This window comes from Erpetoichthys calabaricus, chromosome 3 (genome assembly GCF_900747795.2).
Source record: "Erpetoichthys calabaricus chromosome 3, fErpCal1.3, whole genome shotgun sequence".
NCBI classification, from domain to species: Eukaryota; Metazoa; Chordata; class Cladistia; order Polypteriformes; family Polypteridae; genus Erpetoichthys; species Erpetoichthys calabaricus.
Window position 1 is genome coordinate 225061984 of NC_041396.2, and position 23644 is coordinate 225085627.

The 23644-nt window shown below is 39.1% G+C and overlaps 1 protein-coding gene across 1 annotated transcript in view; it reads right to left on the minus strand.

The window, feature by feature from the left end:
• Positions 1-5990: 5990 nt before the first annotated feature.
• The window catches only part of mchr2a (melanin concentrating hormone receptor 2a), a 93326-nt gene continuing 75672 nt past the window's right edge, over positions 5991-23644 (minus strand). The window contains exons 4-6 of the mRNA XM_028796179.2: positions 13632-13826; positions 8446-8565; positions 5991-6915 (exon numbers count right to left, since the gene is read on the minus strand). Of these exons, the coding sequence (XP_028652012.2) occupies positions 6591-6915; positions 8446-8565; positions 13632-13826 (640 nt within the window). The 3' untranslated portion in view covers positions 5991-6590. The remainder of the gene's footprint in view (positions 6916-8445; positions 8566-13631; positions 13827-23644) is intronic.

The following is a 23644-nucleotide window of genomic DNA, read 5'->3' on the forward strand; positions in this document are numbered from 1 at the left end:
GACAGGAATGTTCTTGGAGTGGTTCAGTAGTAGCATTAACCACCTATGCTCAGTCATGCTGCCCATTTTGATATAAAAACAGTTGTTTTGATTTAACTTACTGACTGATGAGAAAGTTGAGAAACTGTGCCCCTGTGTGGTGAGCAAAGGAAAACACAACAGTGGAAATTGGATCATAAAATAACATGACAGATGGTACTTATAGCATAAGACTGTCAAAGCTGCACAACCCAATTTAAGGTTTCTGGGAAAAAACATGTTTGAGTTGGAAAACAACACAGTAAACACTTGATGGATTATTTACTTGGTATGTAGAACAGCTTAAGGAAGAAACAGCAAGGAAAAAAAGCCAATGGACCCATCTTTTTAGAAAATCAAGTTTTTTTTTTTTAATTTAGCATTGCCACATATTCTGATTAAAGACAGTGCAAACCATGTCTCAGAAACATCCAGTCCATTATGGAGCAATTTAAACTTGAATGCTGATTGCTTTCCTTTGTGTCATAACAGAAACAGCCTCATTTTGTTCTAATTATTTTCTAGGAAAACATTTGCTCTATGCCTTTTCCTCCTCAAGTATTTTCTGCTTTCCTCTTATCTCAAATCAGTGCTTCTATTGGCAGTAATCACAAACTGTTATAAGTGCCTTGGGCACATTTATTATTAAATATCATGCCAGTGTTTATACAATTTATACAGCAGTAATCATTGTCAAAGCCTGAAATACATGGCACATAATAACATATGCGCATTAATAAAAAGTAGATCCTCTTCTACATGAACTCGATTATTTCACATTACAATTTTACAAAACTAAATATACATTTCATCAAACAGGGCAATTTAAAAGTTTTTATGTAACATCTGAACTTATTTACTGCTAAATGTTACAATGCAATTGCTGTATTTGATTGTACACAGAAATAAAAGTGCATTAGTGAGCCTAGAATTGACGTACAGTGAAACATTCAGTCCAAATATTATTAGAATATACGTCCCGACATATCACTTGGCAAGAAAAAGAACTGACACAAACAGCAATAGACAAAATTAAATCAACAAATATTGAATTAACAGCATTTTTGTATATAATTTAAATGACAGATTTTTTTTACCAAAAATATAGTATAGTCATTCATTTTTATTATCATCTCATAATTCATGTTATAATCAACAAACATATAAAACGATTTTGTGTGACCTTCATCTTATTAAATAACATTTAATTTAAAGTTAAAACTGAAAAAAAATTAAATTTTCATAATAATAGGTTTGCTTAACATTTTCATTGATGAGAAAATCTAAAAGTTAATAATGTACAGTATGTATTGTATGATGCTATCTGAAAACTAAAAATGAATTTTTTTATTTACAAAGTGTGTACATTTTTGTTGGTCACCCTGTATATACAGTATATAGTATATATTATACACATCAATAGGTATAAGAAAAATGTGCACCATATTCTAACTCATAAAAATATATACTATTTTTAATATTGTTTAATCTTTTAAATTCTATTAGAGGATAATCTTTAACATTAACAATAGAATTTTTAAATATCTACATTTTCCATAAACATGTATCGATTTTTAATAAACACCGAAGAACACCTAAACAGCCTTTCAATTTAAATTATGCTCAAAATAAATTGACAAATAAAAATATACACACTCACATCTACATCCAGTTTTCTCGTATTTACTAATTACAGTGTACAAGGTACAATACAATATTAGTTTACATTTATGGTATTGTGTTCTATTTACATTGTGCTTTTGTCCATTTCACTTTACACACTATGCCATATACATTGTCTGTAAATTGTTGATGTAAAAATGTACTTAAACTTCTAACTCTAAAGTGTAATGTAGTGACAAAGACAAATTATGAAAAAAGTCATTACACCGTATTTTTGAAGCTGAAGTGGTTAATGTTAATACATATAAAAACATGACTTTAATATCACTAGTTTATTAAAGAATGGAATGAGAGAGAGTCATGGGTACATCCAGACTCTCATGACTGTATGCCAGGATATTAGAACATACTGGGTGAGCTCACTGGCACACCTACACCTGCATTCTACAGGTACTAACTAATTTGTATATTATTTCTCAGAACTGGTTTATTGACATTTCTTATACCGGGAATATTTTATTGCAACTCGCATATTATCAGTAACGAAAACGACCGATGTATCAGTGCAGCAGGTGACATGAGTACCATGAGCTTATAACAGAAGAAGATCAGAGTGAGGCCTGAAACTGGGAAGTGTAACTCCCTGGTGTGAAGTTTCAGCAATGATAAGCTAGTGAATGAAGCCAAATTGAATTATTAATATAGATAGATAGATAGATAGATAGATAGATAGATAGATAGATAGATAGATAGATAGATAGATAGATAGATAGATAGATAGATAGATACTTTATTAATCCCAATGGGAAATTCACATTCTTCAGCAGCAGCATACTGATACAATAAATAATATTAAATTAAAGAATGATAATAATACAGGTGAAAAAAACAGACAATAACTATGTATAATGTTAAATATTAACGTTTACCCCCCCTGGTGGAATTAAAGAGTCGCATAGTTTGGGGGAGGAACGATCTCCTCAATCTGTCTGTGGAGCAGGACAGTGACAGCAGTCTGTCGCTGAAGCTGCTCTTCTGTCTGGAGATGATACTATTAAGTGGATGCAGTGGATTCTCCATAATTGATAGGAGCCTGCTGAGCGCCCTTCGCTCTGCAACAGATGTTAAACTGTCCAGCTCCATGCCAACAATAGAGCCTGCCTTCCTCACCAGTTTGTCCAGGCGTGAGGCGTCTTTCCTCTTAATGCTGCCTCCCCAGCACACCACTGCGTAGAAGAGGGCGCTCGCCACAACTGTTTGATAGAACATCTGCAGCATCTTATTGCAGATGTTGAAGGAAGCCAGCCTTCTAAGGAAGTATAACCGGCTTTGTCCTTTCTTGCACAGCGCATCAGTATTGGCAGTCCAGTCTAATTTATCATCCAGCTGCACTCCCAGATATTTATAGGTCTGCACCATCTGCACACAGTCACCTTTGATGATCACTGGGTCTATGAGGGGTCTGGGCCTCCTAAAATCCACCACCAGCTCCTTGGTTTTGCTGGTGTTCAGGTGTAGGTGGTTTGAGTCGGACCATTTAACAAAGTCATTGATTAGGTCCCTATACTCCTCCTCCAGCCCATTCCTGATACAGCCCACGATAGCAGTGTCATCAGCGAACTTTTGCACATGGCAGGACTCCGAGTTGTATTGGAAGTCCGATGTATATAGGCTGAACAGGACCGGAGAAAGTACAGTCCCTTGTGGTGCTCCTGTGTTGCTGACCACAATGTCAGACGTGCAGTTCCCAAGACGCACATACTGAGGTCTGTCTTTAAGATAGTCCACGATCCATGCCACTAGGTATGAATCTAATCCCATCTCTGTCAGCTTGTCCCTAAGGAGCAGAGGTTGGATTGTGTTGAAGGCGCTAGAGAAGTCTAGAAACATAATTCTTACAGCACCACTGCCTCTGTCCAAGTGAGAGAGGGATCGGTGTAGCATATAGATGATGGCATCTTCCGCTCCCACCTTCTCCTGATATGCAAACTGCAGAGGGTCAAGGGCGTGTTGAACCTGTGGCCTAAGGTGGTGAAGCAGCAGCCTCTCCATGGTCTTCATCACATGTGATGTCAGAGCAACAGGCCGAAAGTCATTCAGCTCACTAGGACGTGATACCTTTGGGACTGGGGTGATGCAAGATGTTTTCCAAAGCCTCGGGACTCTCCCCTGTTCCAGGCTCAGGTTGAAGATGCGCTGTAGAGGACCCCCCAGCTCCGATGCACAGACCTTCAGCAGTCGTGGCGATACTCCATCTGGACCCGCTGCTTTGCTGGCACGAAGTCTCCTCAGCTCTCTGCTCACTTGCGCTGTTGTTATTATGGGTGGGGATGTTTTTCCTATGCTGGTATCAGCAGAAGGATGTGTGGAGGGTGCAGTACTCTGAGGTGAGAGTGAGAGTGGGTTAGGGTGGTCAAACCTGTTAAAAAAGTTGTTCATTTGGTTTGCTCTCTTCACGTCTCTCTCAATGGTGGTACCCCGCTTCGAGCTGCAGCCAGTGATGATCTTCATCCCATCCCACACTTCCTTCATGCTGTTATTCTGCAACTTCTGCTCCAGCTTTCTCCTGTACTGCTCCTTCGCCGCCCTGAGTTGGACTCGGAGTTCCTTCTGCACGCGCTTGAGCTCATGCTGATCACCGTCTTTAAAAGCCCTTTTCTTCTGATTCAAAAGGCCCTTGATGTCACTTGTAATCCATGGCTTGTTGTTAGCATAGCAGCGTACTGTTCTTACTGGAACTACAATGTCCATACAGAAGTTGATGTAGTCAGTAGTGCAGTCAACAACTTCCTCAATGTTCTCATTATGAGATCCCTGCAGGATATCCCAGTCTGTAGTTCCAAAAAGTTCTCTCAGAGTATTCTCAGCCTCCGGGGTCCACTTCCTGAATGATCGTGTGGTTACAGGTAGGACTCTAACTTTTGGTTTATAGTGAGGCTGAAGCTGAACCAGGTTATGATCTCCTTTCCCAAGCGCAGGCAGCGGGGTGGCGCTGTATGCGTCTTTAACGTTTGCATACAGTAAATCAATAGTCTTATTTCCCCGGGTGTTACAGTCCACATACTGGGAGAATGCAGGCAATGTTTTGTCCAGCGTCACATGGTTAAAGTCTCCAGCGATTAGCACAAGCGCCTCAGGGTGCTGCGTTTGTAACTTAGCAACAGCGGAATGGATGATGTCACTCACTGACTCCACGTCTGCCCGAGGAGGAATGTATACAATAACAACAATGACATGTCCAAACTCTCTGGGCAAATAGTAGGGACGTAAACTTACGGCCAACAGTTCGATATCCCTGCAGCAAGTGGAGATTTTGACGTTAACATGTCCAGAGTGACACCACCGTGTATTAACATAGAGAGCGAGTCCTCCTCCTTTGTGCTTACCACAGGTACTTGCATCTCTGTCCGCTCTAACTGTGCTAAACCCGGGTAGCTCCACGTTGGCATCTGGGATGGTGTTATTTAGCCACGTTTCGCAGAAACACAACAAACTGCATTCTCTGTAGGTCCTTACATTTTTCACCAGCGCAGCCAGTTCGTCGATCTTATTTGAGATTGAGTTTACATTCCCCAGAATCACAGAAGGCACCGAAGGCTTGAAACGCCACTTTCTCGCAAGCCGCTTCTTTTTTAGCTTAGTGCCGGCTCTGCTGCCACGATACCGCCTTCTTACCTATTTATTTATTTATTTATTTATGCTGTAATCAATTATTTGTTTTTTAGCTCCCCCAAGTTTTTATTGGCATCCATTGCTGCATAGCTGTATGCCATAAAAATGAAATCCCGGGCAAGGGAATGATCTTTATTTTTAATTTTCCTTGGGTGCCCAGCTGGTTGTACATGGGCAAGAGGCTGCCTGTTTTCCTACTAACAGACAATTTTTAAGCGTGACACTTGATGTAAAGGCAGTAGGGCAATACATAAAATCAAGATAGAGGATTGTTATATAGCTCTTTTGTATTGCATACATGAACAATAACTCACAGATTTTTAAAGGTTGGCACCCTGCCCGGGATTGGTTCCTGCCTTGTGTCCTGTGTTGGCTGGGATTGGCTCCAGCAGACCCCCGTTACCCTGTGTTTGGATTCAGCGGGTGGGAAAATGGATGGATTTTTAAAGGTATTTTATTAGGATTTGAGTAAATGAACATTTGGAAATAGAAACACGCAAGCTGATGTTTTATTCTTGCACTTTGCTAAGGGTTTTAATGTGCATTATACTTGGCAGCATGCATGTCTTTAGATATACAGTGTTTTTGTGGTTTCCATTTTTTCCAGTTTGAACTTAATAGTTTAAACATTTTATGATGTTACGGTATACATTAAGTTGCATTTTGGGGGGGGGGGGGTGTTGTGAAAAGTGCAAAAATAAATTCTATAAAGATAGACCCGGGGAAATTTGGCACATATATGAACAAAATGAATTTAATGTTAACACATTAATTAAACTGTAAAGTATTCTCAATAGTATGAGTAAAAGTTTTGCTTTTAAAATGTTTTCTCCATTTCAACCTGTTTAGTCCATTACAGGACCATAGTGTACCACAGTCTCGCCAAAAAGCCTTGGTTTTAAGGTAGGAGCAAATCGTGGATTAGACAACAGTCAATCATAAAGCACAGACAGATATGCACATTAACCTATGAGTGATTCGTACCACATCAATTTAGAGTTGACAGAGTTGGCAAGTGTTTGAAATGTGAGAGACAACATGAATACCCAGTGGAAACAGAGAGAATATGCAGACATCCAGGGTTGAGTGCTGAACCCCAGGTTCTTATTTGTTCCACCCCTTTAAACATCTTTTACAAAGGAAAATTTTATGACATTTCCTTTAATACTTCTTGTCAAATATAATATCTGTAGAGATCTTTTGAGAAGTAGCTTATTATTTTTGTATTTAGCCTTTGTTTACATATTGAAGATCTTGATTTAATGTTCATCAAATTTCTAAAAACTTGACTTTAGGGTACTTTCAATATTATTAGGTTCCCTCTCATTCTTCTTCTTCCGTATATTAGTGCAATTTGTAAGTCTTTTGCGGAAATTTCCACTCAAAAATATGTAAAGGAAAGGATTAATACTGCTGCTAGCATAGCTGAGGCAGATGGAAATGTAATAACACACGTGGTATGTAAGTGTTGGCTTTATCATCTGCAGGTTTACCAGCTGAATCACATGATAGGGTGCTATGCTCAAAAGAAAAACGCCCACCAGTATCAGGACCATTTTAGTCAAACGCATTACTCTCTCACGTGGAATGGTTGTACTGTACCTGAAACACAAGAATTAGAAATTAGTTAGTTCATGCAAGATACATCTGGATGATGTGCTGAATAATAATAATAATATTTTATAATGTTGGCAGAGCATAGTAAGCATGAATTTTGCAGCATGATGCTCTAGTGCACGGGTCTCTGGAGCGCTACTATGGCTGCAGGTTTTCATTCTAACCCTTGTCTTAATTAATAACCAGTTTTTGCTGGTAAACATCTTTTCCCTTCATTTTAATTCATTCATTTTTCAAGATGCAGTCCTCTGAACTGCTTCCTTTTTTCCCTTCATTGACACCTAAACAGAAATGAGATGTGAAGCGAGCCAACAGATGACCAGATAAGTTGGGGCTTCAAACTCAAACCAATTTCACTCCAACCAATTTCTTAATTAGAAGGCCATTGCTATTGTTAATTAAACCCGTTATTTAATTATGGGGCTTGTTGGTCCTCTCATTCTGCCACAGAAGAATGACTGTTGATCTGCTTTTGTCTAAGAACATCATCAAAATGTTTGGTAAACCTGTGCAGATCAATATTACTGAGACCTTCACCTTAGAGAGATGGACACAGGTTGCTGGTCATGTATTGGCTCATTTTGTATCTCATTATTGTTTGGCTGCTAATTAAGGAAAAAAGAAATAATGAAGGGGTCTGAATCTTAAACGGCAAGTCAATTAAAATTAAGGCAAACAAATTAATTAGCAGCAAAAACAGGTCACTAATTAATAAAAGGGTAAGAATGAAAACCTACAGCCACAGTAGCACCAGACTGGACTGGACATGTACACAGCCTACAAAGTTTATAAGCTACATTAGAACGTTTGTCTAATTCTATAAAACTTGCAGAGGTTGAAAGTCATACCTTTCTCTTAGAATCTTACAACCATCGAGGTACCACAGAGCACCTCAATGGTTATTTAGTCCTCAGTAAGATTTAAAGGAACATCCATATTGCTAAATCTTCTGCCACAGGTAGCACTATCAGATGCTACCTTGATAATGGCTAACAATTATACAACTATCCTATTCATTCATTTGTATTATGGCAAAGCTGATGTGTATTATGGCAAAGCTTGCAACAGCTGATGATGACATCAGTGCTGAGACAGCAGCAGTATGAATTGGCATTTCATACTTAGTACCAGCTGCAGGGGAGCCTAAATAAAGGGTGAGCCTGCCACTTGATCACTTAGTGTGGCTAAAGCAAGTCGTCCAAGTGAGGATGGCGAGCTACTCGCTACAATATTAGCCAGTTAAGAATTGCAGGGAGCAAGTGCCTCTAAAGTAGCTAGCTGTCTTATATTTATTATCTACTTATAAGTAAGAAGCTCATAGCAACTTTTAGGAGATGTTTAAGGGAATTCAAGAACAATTTCCATTCCATGCCATTAACTTATGTTAAAGATTTCAAGATTCCATATTGTTGTACAGTATACAGTAATATGTAAAATAAGTATTTATAACCTCTGCTAATTCATAGTTATTGTATTTTACATAAAAGGGATATTGTAGCTTACATATTTTCTCACCTTTGAGCTTTCTTGTTCTGTTTATAAATCTTCCAGGTATAGCAAAGTATGGAGATGTAACAGAGCAGAATAAGAGGAAGTGGAAAAAAGAAAGAAGTAATGGTCAAGTACAATGTATACCTGCAAAAACAAAAACAAGTTAAATTAACATTAGAGGATTACATTCCTTCAAATGTTTTTGATTTCAACATAACAAATTCAGTAGCAACTTGCATATAGCCATAAGCATTTCCCAGGTTCAGAAAAAAAAAAAACAGAGGCATGGTGACCCTGTTGACTCCAACATCCTTACTTTGAATTCTGCATCTCGTAATCACTGTGGAGCTTGCATATCCTTCCTGTGTTCTGCGTGGATTTTTCTCATCAGTGCTTGTCATCTGATGAGCACTGAAGCTGACTCCCACCTTTCTTCTTGTTCAGAGAGATATGAACATGCTGTATTTTCACGCTGTTTCTTCTGTTCACTGAACACCATAGTGTAGATTGAGTCCAATGGCAAGTACCAGTCATCCAGTTCTGAATGAAGTTCTCCATGTTCTTGCTTGAACCTTTATGTCTGTAATAATTTTATATGTTTATTTTTGAGCTCCATCCTGAAGAGTGGAAAGGAAAGTGACCATCCTAGCATGTTGTTGCCATACTTTTGGCTGAATGCAGTCTTCTTTCTAGGTCCTGTTGAATCTACATATGAATGCCACTAATTGACCGATGAAAATAAATTTGGGGTGGACTTATGTCAAAAAGCAAGTGACTACATAATAAACAGGAGCTGGACGTAGCAGACTATATGCTTTAAAGTATATTCTATAGGTTTACAGATTCCATGCTTGAACGTCTTTTCTTACAGCAAACAAGAATTAAGTTTGCATTATAATATAAAATACTAGCATAGTGAAACCTTAATGGTACAGAAGTCTGTCTGTTTTGATTGCATTGTGCATTTATGAACCTCTTCATTGGATATGCCTTACATCCCTCTTTCTTTGCACATCTTGTTGCCTTTCTTCATCGGACATTCTAGGTTTACTCTGGACGATATGATGGCTGGACGCACTGACATACACCACACAGTTTATTAACTTAGGCAGGCTACTTGGCCTTGTTCATCGAACTGGCCTTCCCTATTGTGGATGCCAGACAACATTACACCTGGGCAAGGCATGGATGCTGGACAGATGGATGTCTTTTTGGTTTAAATACGGAGAGATGATTAATTTGTTTATCCATCCTTGGACATGTTTAACTCTGTTCTGAGTTTTGGGCTGCAGCAAATAAAATAAAGCAGTTTTGCCATTAATTACTTGTTTATTGTAAAAAGAAGTACAAATTTACTATTTTGGAAATGTGTTTCACATGTTACTGTTTAGTATACAGTGCTATTGCCTCAAAGCACAAGAGTCCTGGATTCAGATCCTAGTCTTGTGTGAAATCTGCAAGCTTTCCCATGGTCCAGGTGGGCTTCTCTTTGGTTTTAACCTCTCACATCTCCAATGTACGTGTTAATTGGCAATATCAGATTGGTTCTTTGTGTGTAAGACTGGACCTAGTGATTGCCTGGCACAGTCCACAGCCTACTCGTGAGGGTATCTGTTGATCAAGTAACTTATGAGGAAGCTACTAAGTAGCATTATCTACTGTATGGGTATGACACTTGATTAATTTATTTTATAAAAATGTTTTTTTGGTAGGCACTAACATAATGCTGAGAATTAGTGACAGAAGATGGATGTGTTTTCCTCTTACTTGAAATTCTTATAAAATTTGCATCCACTTTTAAATCAGATGCCTTCTGGAGAAAGATGTGTGTGATGATAGGTTGATTGGCCAATGAGTGTGTTTTGTGTCTTGCAATGGTCTAAGAGTCTTTCTAATCCCTCTTCCTGCCTTGCACTCAGTACTGTCAGGAATCCCTGCTTCTTTGAATTGAAAACTTCAAAAACTGGGTACATGGCTGGATATAAACATTTAGAAGAATATCACCTAAAACACTGCTGATTTTGAGAGACACAATGTGATAGTGACAATGCAAAAGGTAAAAGATGCTGAAATCATTGCAGGAAGCGTAATGTTACAATCAAAGGTGGCTCCAAGCCACTGTGACACATTTAACATCCTAAGCATAGCCACAATGATTTGTATGACTGCATATTTTCACCAGAGTGAAAAAAGCATATGAAATAAATGATAAGGCTAAACACATTCTCAAGGATAGCTAGTGCATTTCATAGATGGCCATTTTTCTCACTGACACTTTCTTAAATGTTCATCTTTACATTGGTTGGCAGACATTTTGGCTTAAAGCCAGGTATATTGTCATTTCTGGTTCACTACGTGTTTTTATTAGAGTCACTAATCCTGCCTGTGCCCCGCTTCTAAATAATGCAATTGTACTACAGCTGTGTACTTGTGAAGCTGTTTGGGGTGGTGTTTACTGTAGAATGGTGCTCTCTGAACAAGGCTGTTTGTGTTTGTTGGCAAAGTTTCTTAGATTCCTACCTCTTCCTAATTGCCAACCCACCTTTATAACTCTGCAACCTAGGGAAGACTCAGCAGAAGAAACACTGCTTTGTAAAATTTCTATTTACTTTTCAGGATGTTCATACTATCAAATCAATGTGAAAAATGTGAATTTCCCCTTGTGGATTAATAAAGTATCTATCTATCTATCTATCTATCTATCTATCTATCTATCTATCTATCTATCTATCTATCTATCTATCTATCTATCTATCTATCTACTGTGGTGTCCGGCGGGCGTCCATGCCTGGCCGGGACGCCTAGGAGGAGTGGAGGAGGGCTTGTGCCTCCTCCAGGACACGAGGGGGCGTCCTCCCTGGTGGTTTTGGGGACCACGGGTACGGAGCTTGGAAGCTCAGCCCTTTAGGGGCCCGTGGTCACCGCCAGGGGGCGTCCCAATGCCTTGGGAGTGTTGGCCCTCAGTACTTCCGCCACACCAGGAGGTACTGGGGGGGAAGAGACTTGAGGGCACCCGGTGGACTTCCGGCAACACCTTGGGAGCTTCCGCCACGTGTGGCTACGGAGGCCCTAACGATGCACCTGGAGTCCATCCGGGGCACATAAAGAGGGCCGCCTCCCTCCAGTCAAGGTGAGAGTCAGGAGGAAGAAGACAAAGCGGGTTGGAGGCGGACCAAAGAGAAAGGCATTGTGTTGTGGCCAGGACTTGTGAAAGGGTGAATGGTGCTTTGGCACTGGATTGTGCACAACTTACTTGTAAATATAATGTATAATAAACGTGTGTTGGGTGACATGAACGTGTCTGCCTGTCTGTGTCCGAGCCAGTCTTCACACTATCTATCTATCTATCTATCTATCTATCTATCTATCTATCTATCTATCTATCTATCTATCTATCTATCTATCTATCTATCTATCTATCTATCTATCTATCTATCTATCTATCTATCTAATTATGTAATATTATCTACTGTTAAATTCTGCTCTGTACTTGTAATATTTTTATTTTACTTTTATACAGTATTGAGGATTACTTGTGTGTTGTTCTGCGAATTGTATTGTATTGTCCCCATTCTCTTTGACATCCAGTGCTTGTCCAGCCTACCTGGAAAGGGGTCTCTCTTTGAACTGCCTTTTCCAAGGTTTCTTCCATTTTTTCCCTGCAAGGGTTTTTTTGGGAGTTTTTCCTTGTCTTCTTAGAGAGTCAAGGCTAGGGGGCTGTCAAAAGGCAGAGCCTGTTAAAGCCCATTGCGGACCTTCTTGTGTGATTTTGGGCTATACAAAAATAAATTGTATTGTATTATATGTTATTATTGAACTATTTTTGCTTTCTCCTTAGGTAGCGTAGAAGCAGCTGTTCTATTGGGGCTGAAACATTCACTTTCAGTTTTCAAAGTTACTTTTAGGTATTCCAGAACATGGCTTGACCAAGTCCAGCGTACTGTCTGCCTGTGTCTGTCAGTTCTGATGATTGGTTCAAAGCAACTTCCATTTTACTTCTTTTTTAACAAGACATGACCCTAAAATCTACACTTTCCAATTAAACTTGTCATAAATTGAATGGTCAACCAAATTCATTCAAGATGTTTTGGTTTTTGGTCTGCTGTAATTTTTCACATCTCTGTGGTATTGCAATTTAATTTTTAAGGGAAATAAAAGTTCAGCTGAAAGCACTTGTGAACACATTTATGACAGAAAGTCCCAGAGTGAAGGACAGAGCACATTTTTTTTTTCCATCTGCTTCTGCTTTCATTTCCCCTGCACCTGCTGTTATGGGCCACAAGAAACATGAATAAAACAACAAATCTGAAGGATCTCCATGATGTATTATCCTAAATTCACTGGCTGTCCCTGTGCTGTCTTTCCACTCTCTTGTTCCGTCTCCCTTCTTGTATTTCTAAGTATCTACAGTATTTAATCAATGCTTGAAATTCACAATTTTTTTTTTTTGAGAAATGGAAGAAATGTACTTAGTAATGCTCTATCCATCTTTGGTCTGCACTTTTTGGACATTACTTTCATGTCTTCATGTATCAAATCAGTTCTAGTGTTGTTTTTCCTATTTATAAAATAGGAATATGAGACACAGATATGGTCTAATTCCCCTAGGCCGTATTTTTCCCTTGCAGATGAATATAAATGCGGCCATACTATAACTGTTATATCTTGTACACATACAGAGAAAATAATTTGACACAGTTTAATAAATATAAGAACACACATCATTTTATTTTCCTACAGCTACATTTTCATTGGGTATCAAGGTGGCATATTGGTTAACACTGCTGCTTCATGGCTCCTGGATTTTATTTCTGTGTACATTCACTTTTCTTTGGGACTTGCATTTCTTCTTTGTGTCCATGTGGTTGTCCTTCTACATCCCTAAAAGGGTTCCTGTTAATTTAGTTGGCATTCCTAAACTAGCCCTGTGTGTGTGTGTGTGTGTCAGTGGGCTCTGTCATCGTTTGGCATCCTGTCTGGTGTTGCTAATTGCACAACCAGTGAATCCATTAACAGCATCAACAGACTCATTCTCCACATCAAATATAATCAATGAGTTACTGTGCAGAAAAAAAGTCAGCAATTAATTTGTTACGTCAGCACTTGAATTTAGGCTTAGGGTTAGTGAAAACGTATTTTTAAGAAACAAAGCATAGTAGGTTAACAATTTATTGCTCTTCAGCTATTAAATTATTGTCTGTGCAACTTACCAAAGAACCTCATAAGGTGAAGCTAAATCAAATGCACAACTTTCAAAGCCATCTTTGAATTTAATGACTTTAGAGTAGACCCACACAGGTAGAACTAGGATGAAAGAGAAGGCCCAAAGACACAGATTAACTCTTATGGTCTTTGACCTCGTTCTGAGGCTTGTCAGACGAAAAGGATGCACAAGTGCAAGATACCTGAAAAACAGATCAAAGAGTCATTATTGTGTCATTTTTGAACAGCAGCTTCTATTCAGAGCTTTATGAAGATGGCTAAATTATGAATCAAATTTTGCTTTTAAAATAGTTTAAATTATGACATTGAAATATAATGTAAAACATTTGAAATTTAAACAGGAACATTGTATAAAGTGCAAAATATATTTAAGAAGACCAAAAATAAACAAGCTGTAAACAAAGAGAAAGACAGAAATTATTTAATGAAGTGCAGTATACAGAATACAGACATTGTTTTTTGTTCTAGTTAGACTCTTGCAAAAGGCTCTTCAGAGGGTCACCTTGCAGGCTCTTCAAAGGTAAGCATTACCACCCTGGGATTCTAGGGGGTGTAATTGCTAACCTCCTTCTCTCTTTTTCCACCTGCAGCTTTGGGAAGACACCAAAAGAGAGCAACTGACCCTGGCCCTTCTGCTCCACAGGGCACTCACAGAAGGAAGCATCTGAAATGGGAGATGAGCAACCCACAGAACGGAGCACCAACCCTAAAACTTGACCATTTCTCACCCAGACTTTGCCTTAGCCAACAGATAGTTATACCTTTTGTTAGTCTTAGTGCAATCGAGCACCTGTTATTTTTGGTCCAGTCCTTTTTCGAGTGAACTGGGTGGCCCAGTTGGCACCCCAACATTTTGTTTGAGCAAACATGAAGGAAAGATGCCCTGAAAAATAACTACTTTCATGAGCAAGCACTAAACGCAGATCTGTAAAGGATTCTAGATTGAAATGAGTTTTTTCAACTATGAGTTTGCTTTCACTGTTTGTTTTTGAATACCTACTCCTCATTCTTGTTATTGATCCCTGCCTGTTAGACTATTCTTTTTTGTGCCATTAAAACTGCTGCCACATACAACATTGCGCTATGGTGAGTACTTCTTCATGTAACTCACAGTGTTTTGTGTTCAAGACTTAGGAATTTTAACTACTGTCTGTTGTTTAGAGCTTTTTGCTCCCAAAGTACGAAGGAAGGGGTTGACAAAGAGTGATCTAAAAGTCAATGGCTAAACCTAAAACTATTGGAATGTCACATATGCCTTACTCAGTTTACCTGAATATAGAAGCTACATTTGAATGCAATAGACTTTGGTATTGGATACTCCTATAACTTGGAATGACTTTCCAATTTTGGGGTTGCAGCTGGAGCTATTGTAAGGTTGGATATAGCACTGCCACAAAAATGTAATCTGATTTGCTTTTGTCTCTTAGACATCCTCATTGTCAACCCTGTTGCTGCCTATGCACCCTTAATATGGTTGGTGTTTGGATTTTAGGGGGAAATCAGGCAGACAGTCGTAAAGAAGACCTTTAGAGGGGCATAGTCTGTTGCTGAGGTTTCCAAGGGTTGTCATGGTGAAAGGACACCAGGATACATTTCGAAAAGGCAGCAAAAGGCAAGAAGTGGAGGAAAAAACAAAAGAGAAAAGGTTTTCAACACATACTGATAAACGAGACCAAAAAAAACAGCAAATGTTGACTATCCAAGGCCAGAGAAAGGATTGCCTTGCATGTTTACGGAGTTGGCCTCCTCAAAGACTTTGCCAACCGACCCACTCTAAAGAAGAAATGGATTGGACAGTCAGGAAAATTAAAGTGGATGAGCTAAGAGCGATCCTTGCTTCTCTGGAGTAGTGCATTTGGAGAGTCTGGGGAAAAGAGAACAAGGAAAATGGACTAATGTTATCATAAGTTATAAAGGTAATGAATTATTATTATTATTATAAGTGTCTGGAAACTGGCTGGATTTTGAGTTTTGTCTGGGGCAAAGGGTTTTTTTACATTCTGTATTTGTGGGGATGTGGGGGAGGGAGGTGTGTTAACGAATTTGGTAGTTGCCATTTATGTTTGTATAGGTTTTTTTTTTATATGACCCATTTAATTGTAATTTTCACCTTGTCTGTTTCTCACAGTTATTTTGCTGAGATTGTGTAAGTTATATTATCTCTTATATATTTTTCTCTTCTGGTTCATTCTGCTTCCTGTTCAAAGGTGGTCCCGCCCACACGCAACCGACACGGCATTTCTCGATTGCTATTCGTCCTCTTCAAAACCCTTCCCCACGCTGCCTGTGGCTCCTCTTCAAAACCGGTCCCACCCACACGTAGCCAACACGGCATTTCTCGATTCCTATTCCTGCTCTTCTAAACTCTTCTCCACGCTGTCTGAGGCCTCCCATACACCCCCTCGCCACTTTTCTTGATTCCTATTCCTCCTTCGGACTACTGCGTTCCCCGCTCCTCTCTCATGACCCCATTGGTGTCACGTCACTGCCCTATATCTAGCCTGACTGCGTGACCTTTCACTTCAGCCATGTCTGTGCCTGGGAGTCTTTTCCGTAGCCTGCTACAGGAAGGTACTCTGTCAACCATTGGCATTGGTTTCGCTCCTTGTTATTGGTTTCACTCCTTCGAATTTTTGTTATACTGCGATGGTTGTTTCCTAAGCCTTTGTTATAAAATGAAAGACAGTATCTTCTCTGTTGACGGGTTTTTGTACAACGTCATCTCTATTCCGGGAACCGGCAACTGCCTGTTCCTATCAGTGGGTTATTTCTTGACACAAATGGTTGACAAAGGCAATGCACTCTCACTACGACATAGGGCAGTAGATTTTGTTGCATCACATTGGGACAGATTTGGAGACATTCTTCCTGTTGTACTTTCCAACGCAAGTCAAGTTATCACAACAAGTCAGGAGTACTATCAATACATGGCAACGTCTATTCACAACTGCGTCTTTCAAGAAGGATTGATTTCTTCTTGATTTCTGAATTCCTTTCGCACCGTTTTCTGTTCCTATTCTTACACCGGCATATGCTACGGTGGGTGTCAGCTAGTTTATCATATTAGTATCGCAGGAAGAGGTCTGAAGGTGTTTTGAGGTTGACCTGCTATCTGACTCACATACACCACCCTTGGTGGTGACATATAGCGATATCAGGAAAGCATCGAACCCTGCTATCACTGGCTGCATCAGGAGTGGGCAGGAAGAGTAGTATAGGAACCTAATCAAAGACTTTGTTAAATGGTGTGACTCTATCTATCTATCTAAAATTTTTCAACATGTCCAGGAATTGTTCAAATGGTTAATTTTGTTTATGTACATCCGCTTTAGGGTTTGACTAACTGGTTCTGAATAGTTGTTCTCACAAGCATTCAGTGCTTTCCAACTTGTTGCAGCAGCATTATGTTAATTTAATATTTTTTTTTTTACCATTTATGTTGGTATGACAGTTAGTGCTGTTGCTTCCTGCATCCATAAAACTAAACTTGAATCTTGTGCCTTGTTATTTTCCGTGTGGAATTTGCTTGACACTAAAGTCTTCATGACAAAGACTTGACTGTAAGTTTAAAACTTGACTCTCGTTTGGCAGGGTGAGTGTGTGTATGAGTGGACCCTTCAATAGACTGGACCCCAGTATTGATTTCTGCCATGTGTCCAAGGTTGTTAGGACACGCTTTGACACCCCATGAACATGAACCAGATTCAGTGCATTTGATTATGTTATATTACATTATCATTTTAACAATGAATCGAGAAAGAAATGGACCAGAAAATACAACAGTAAAGAGCAGACAAAACCAAAATACAGACATGTTAAGTATAAAGAATGTCTTTAACTGAATTCATTTCTAGGTTTCCTAATGATTATTCCTTAGAATAAGATTCACTGTTTCTTTGCAGTAATGTTACATAAAATGTATGACATGTGAGAATGAAAAGTACAACAAGCACAAAGTGGCATGCCTAAGATTTGTGTCACAACACATGCCATTTAGTGAAGAAATATGAAAGCAAATAAAATGCTGGAAAATAAAAAAAAATTGTGAAAGGCAGTAAGTCGGCAGCACAAAATTACATAAGCATTTTTATAAGAAACCTTAATTACACAGTCATGCTCTTTTCAATTACTTGTTGAATAGGATGATGATGAGCTCTGACAAAATGCATGCCTTATTTTATCTCCTCAAGTTATTATGTTTTTACAGATTTTATGCTGTTAGAAAGACTATTTCTATTCTGTTTTGGATAACAAGTAAGCTTAATGTAACATACATTTCCACACTTGGCGGACCATGCTATTGAGCAGTGTTCTCAAGTGGATAATGTAACATTGCTGGCTCTTTGATAGACTCAGTTCATTTGCAACATTTTTCGAGGTATACCATTGAAATAAAATTAGATTTGGTAAGAGATTCTAAATGTTCATTTTTTTCTGTGATGATATTTTTTGGGTAGCCTTTACAGAATTAAAATTATTTTCCACCATTTTTAATGATTTGGTTTATATAGTTTACCTGCTCATAGCAAAGTGGGTAAAGCAGTCCATCATAAGGTGCTGCTATTGTGTTTCTGTCCTACATTATGCCCATAATACTCAGTAGTGCTTCCAACATCCTCACAAGAAAGCAAAAAAGGCACCCACATCAGGGTTTACCCAAGTTGGCTCAAATACATGAACTTTTAGATTCGGGGATTGACTAGAAAATAGACATTTGTTTTACAAAAAAGTAAAAATACGGTCATGGGATCAGCTTTTATCAACATAAGTAAGAAATGCTACCTTCTGGAGTGGAATGCCACCTTTACCAATACAGGGAGACAAAGAAAATCAAGAAAAAGGAATGAAACAAAATGAACTAGAAAGTTTCTTTTTTGACAGTAAGCTTAAAAAACAAGCAAGAAAGAAAGGCTAAATGAATGTGTGAAACATTAAATGGTCTAGAAGAGCTAATTGAAAAGAGTAAAGAAGCTAGAGAAATTAAAGAGGTAAAGAGATGAGAAATCCTATAAAAAACATATTGATGTTATTGATTTTCAAAATATTAAGCAGAGAATGAAAATAAAACAGATACTGAGTTTTGCAAAAATAAAAGTTCTGGAAAAAAAGTAAAATTTTTAGTGAATTGTGAAAGATTTACTGTTGAATAAAGGCAACAGAGAATTGAAGAAAGGTATTATTGTTGATGGCAGTTTGTTTTCTGACATGTCTGGAATAATAAACAGTTCATATCTCAGAAATACACAAACTAAAACAAATGTTTGGCCAGTCCTGATACACATTGTATTCTGGAAAGTGCTTGTCTGTCTACTGAGCCAAGCAGATCTGAAAAACTCAGATGAGAAGTGAATCTTCGGAACAGTTATTCCATCATTTTGGGAGAGGACAGGAATAAAGTGTGTTCAAGACCTAAATAATGGAGACAGTTGCAAAGGAGGTAAAGCCAGACAGCTGTTGGCAGCAACCATAGAGCCCACTTGTGGACAACAGAAGTAAGGAACACTGTAAAGTTCAAGAAGGAAACCTTTGGTGTAATAGCAGTAGGAGAATCTCCAGATTTATTTGAGAGATGTCAGTAGGCTTAAAGGGTGTGTGAGTAGACCTTGAATTAGCCATTGATAATGACTTTTGGGAGGCCTTCAAGAGTTTCTTGCAAACCATTTAATAACTCCAGGAGGTTACGCTTTATAAGCATAACCTCCAGGGTGTTCTCATTAAAAGTGGGAAACACTGGGGATATCAAAGAACACTATAAACTGTTGGTTACATTCCAACAGTAATAGCAGTGTCAGAAACATTGGTGCAGGTTGGATCCATCTCTGTGGCTGAGGTTTTTTTCTGGTGAAGAAAAGATTCTATAGTCGCAATGTGACGGGGTAGGTGAAAGTTGACTGAGATTTGACTGAAAATACAGAAAAAAATGGATATTGGGGGAGTGTTTAGTGTAACATGCCTATTTAATGATGCAGGAATGACAGTTACTGCTATAGGAGTGGCAAACAGCATATTTTTGAAAAGAGGGACAAAAGGTGCATTTCAGTCACCAAGGGATTAGACTACTCCGCCTCATTATGGAAGCCTATGCAGGGATACTAAAACTGAGATACAGAAGGAATAATATGGATTTCATCTTGGCTGTAGAACAGTGGACAAACTCTTTGCACAGATATTTGAGGGTTCATGTAATTGGTCAATCCTATGTATATGTTAATTGTTGATTTGAAAAAATGCTAATGACTGTGAACCCCATAATATCCTATGAAAAGTGCTACAAGTGTTTGAGGTTTTTGAATTATTAATGCATGCCATTCGGTCCCTGTATTTGCATTGTGTTGTATTCCGTACTTTCCATTAAGGCAAGTCCATTTTAATGGGGGTGTTGGGTTCAAGCAAAGGCTCACCTCTTCACCTCTCCTGTTAGGATATCAAGGTGCAGCCCAGGATTGTAGAGAATCTAGTTTGGAGACTTAAGGATTGCACATTGTTTGTAAATGAGATTGGCCCCTTGGTTTCATCAGATTGCTGTCTCAACACTTCATAGATGATGGTGATGTGACTAGATTGGAAACCAGTCCCTCCAAATCTGAGGTTATGGTCCAGTTTCTTATTCTCTTCAAGTGGGGCATGAGCAGCTGCTTCAAGGTGAGGAGTTCAAGTACATCAGGGTCATGTTCAAGCATGAAAGAAGAGGTGAACATGAGATTGAACAATGAATCAGTACAATTTTTTGACATTGCACTGGACTGTGATTAAGAAGCAAAAGCAAAGTCCCAAAGAAAAAGCTTTACATTTACTGATCTTTCTCCATCCGCATTCTCACCTATAGTCATAAACTCTTGGAAGTGACTAAATGAAGTGGCTTCATCCTCTGACAGCATGAAGAACTCAGCAATATGGGTGGACCTCAGAGTAAAGCCAGATTGAGAAGAGCCAGCTGAGGTGATTTGGGTATATAGTTAGAAGGCATCAAACAGAAGTTGTGTATGGCATTGTCCACTGGAAAAAGACCCAGTGGAAGGCTGAAGACACAGTGGATGGATTATAACTGTCAGCTAGCCTGGATGCATTTGGAAATTCCTCAGAAAGATTTGGAGAAACTTTGCTGAAGACAAGGTGGCATGGTCTGCCCAGCTCGTCAAGTTACCTCCATCATCAGGATAAGTGGAGCAAAAATAATAATGAATAAACTAGCACATCTAACTAGTGAAAGTAAATACATTTTAAAAAGATATGTTTGCTTTCTGTGAGTGTTTTAGACAATGTAGAAAAAAAAACTTTTATCAGACCTGTAAATGCTGAAGTATTCCAACAGATGGCAGTGAAGTTCTATTGCTAAACATTTCGCTCACTATTACATTTGAATTGTAACTCAAGCTACATTGTTCACTTTCTACTCCTAAATTAGGTAAGATAAGGAAGTATACCATTTAAACCAGATGCTGTATACAATATTATGCAAATGGTTTATGATAACATTGTGGCAATGTCTGTCTCCCAGTAGTACTACTTTGCTTTGTGATGCTTGTCATTAGCTTTTCATTTTATCGTTATCAAAATATTTCACCCTTATGAAAAAGTAATTGTTTTGATCTGAAGAAAAAAATTAATTTATTGAAGTAGGACAAACATGAATGAATGTAACACGAACACCCTGCAACAAAATGAAGCAACATGACTATTGACAAGTGTATTTAGCTGGCACTTAGTGTTTTATACCACCTACAAAATTTATGAGTGACAAACTATATCACAGGGACAAGCAGGTACAGGCCATAACAGAACAACATGGCCTTGATTTTCACATTTTAGGACCAAATGTTATTATATATCAAACTGCAGGCCTTGTAGTCTCTCTGACCAGCCCTGGATGGCCCCATTCTCTCTTTCTCAGTTGTCCCAAGTGTGCTAACACTTCAGTGGATGAAGTCTGTGGTCTGCTGGCTAGACTCAGTCTTCTCACACGCACAAACATACAGTAGTTTTAGCCTGGCAAATTTGGAGCTGCTAATTAACTTAACACTCTTGCTTACATGAATGCTTACAACTAGATGTCCTCAAGTTTGGTTCTGAAGGGTCAAGGTTGGTACACATTTTTGTTACAACAGAGTGTTTTTAATTAGAGCCAATTATTGGTGCAGAAGCAATTATTGTTCAAGCAACATTTTTGTGCTTCATGTCAAGATTCCCAGCCATTAATTGCTAATTAAAAGGCTGCATTCACCCTTTTATAATTGCTTCTTAGGGCCATATCACATTACATGACTTTTCTAATGATTTTCCATCACAGACCTCATTCACATAATCTTAGTTTGTCAGATCACACTCCCATGACCGCCATTTGTGTAGCCTGGCATAGCTAACATTTCAGCTCAACTAAGTGTGTGAGGTCTGATTTGGTTTTAAATTGTAAGGGCAGGATTGTGTGTCAATGTGGGGTCAGCTAATGAGCGCTATCCCAAAAGTATAATGCATATAATGCAGCTAGCTGGAATAAGAAACATGAGTGTTTTAGCCCTGAAAAAGGGGCGAGCTGGTAATACTTGGGAAATATGAAACTGTGTGTCATGTTTTAGCCATCATTTTCCCCTGCTTGGTGTTCTAAGCTGTGATTCTTGTTGTTTTGTTTACTTTTATGCCATTTAATTGTATTAAGGTTTATTTTATTTATAATGTACATTTCTTTATGTCCATCCATCCATCCATCCTCTTCTGCTTATCCGAGGTCTGGTCGCAGGGGTAGCAGCTTGAGCAGAAATGCCCAGACTTCCCTCTCCCCGGCCACTTCTTCTAGCTCTTTCGGGAGAATCCCAAGGCGTTCCCAGGCCAGCTGAGAGACATAGTCCCTCCAGCATGTCCTGGGTCTTCCCCGGGGCCTCCTCCCGGTTAGACGTGCCCGGAACACCTCACCAGGGAGGCGTCCAGGAGGCATCCTGATCAGATGCTCAAGCCACCTCATCTGACTCCTCTCGATGCAGAGGAGCAGTGGCTCTACTCTGAGCCCTGCACGGATGACTGAGCTTCTCACCCTATCTTTAAGAGCCCAGACAGCCTGCAGAGGAAACTCATTTCAGCCACTTGTATTCACGATCTCGTTCTTTCGGTCACTACCCATAGCTCATGACCATAGGTGAGGGTAGGAACATAGATTGACTGGTAAATTGAGAGCTTTGCCTTGCGACTCAGCTCCTTTTTCACCACGACAGACCGATGCAGAGCCCGCATCACTGCGGATGCCGCACCAATCCGCCTGTCGATCTCACGCTCCATTCTTCCCTCACTCGTGAACAACATTTCTTTATGTTGTGTGTAGGAAAAGGGGCATGGCCTAGGCTATAACCCTTGTGTTTTGTGGGTGCCTCCCCAAGGGGCGGAGCCTCCTGCCAATCATTGCCAGTAGCAGCCCTCCATCCTATTTAAGGGAGAGCATACCATAGTTCCTGGTGGTTCATTTCGAATGGAGTAGGGAGTGGTGAGTTACTGTATTTGGTGCTATTGTTTATTGATTTCCCAGATTTTTGACCCCGTGCTCTGTTTTTTGACAGCGTTTTTTGAAGTTCATATTGATGAAATTTAGATTTTTGAACCTCTGCTCTGTATTTAGTCTATGATTTTTGGATTCTGTATTGGAACTTTGTTTACTGTGTTTTACCTTGCCTTTCAGGCAATTCTTTTTTGCTCTTAGGATCTTGTGCCTGCATAGCCTTTGGAAAATATCCTTTTATTTTATAAAGATCTTTCTCGACCCCTTTTTGATTTCTAGTCAGGGTTTTTTGACCCCCTATAGTGGGAAACTTTGGAAAGTGTTTTTGGGACTCCCCAGATTATGACACTGTGCTGGGAAGTTGTCACATAGTCATCTAATTTGACATAACCACAATTTTTTAGTTGGGAGCAGCCGAAAGAAGAAGTCTGACACACTCTGATAATGAGATCAGCAACTACAGTCCAATGTTTTTCTAGTTTTAATTGTTATTTAATTTTAATTTCTCACAGTTTACAT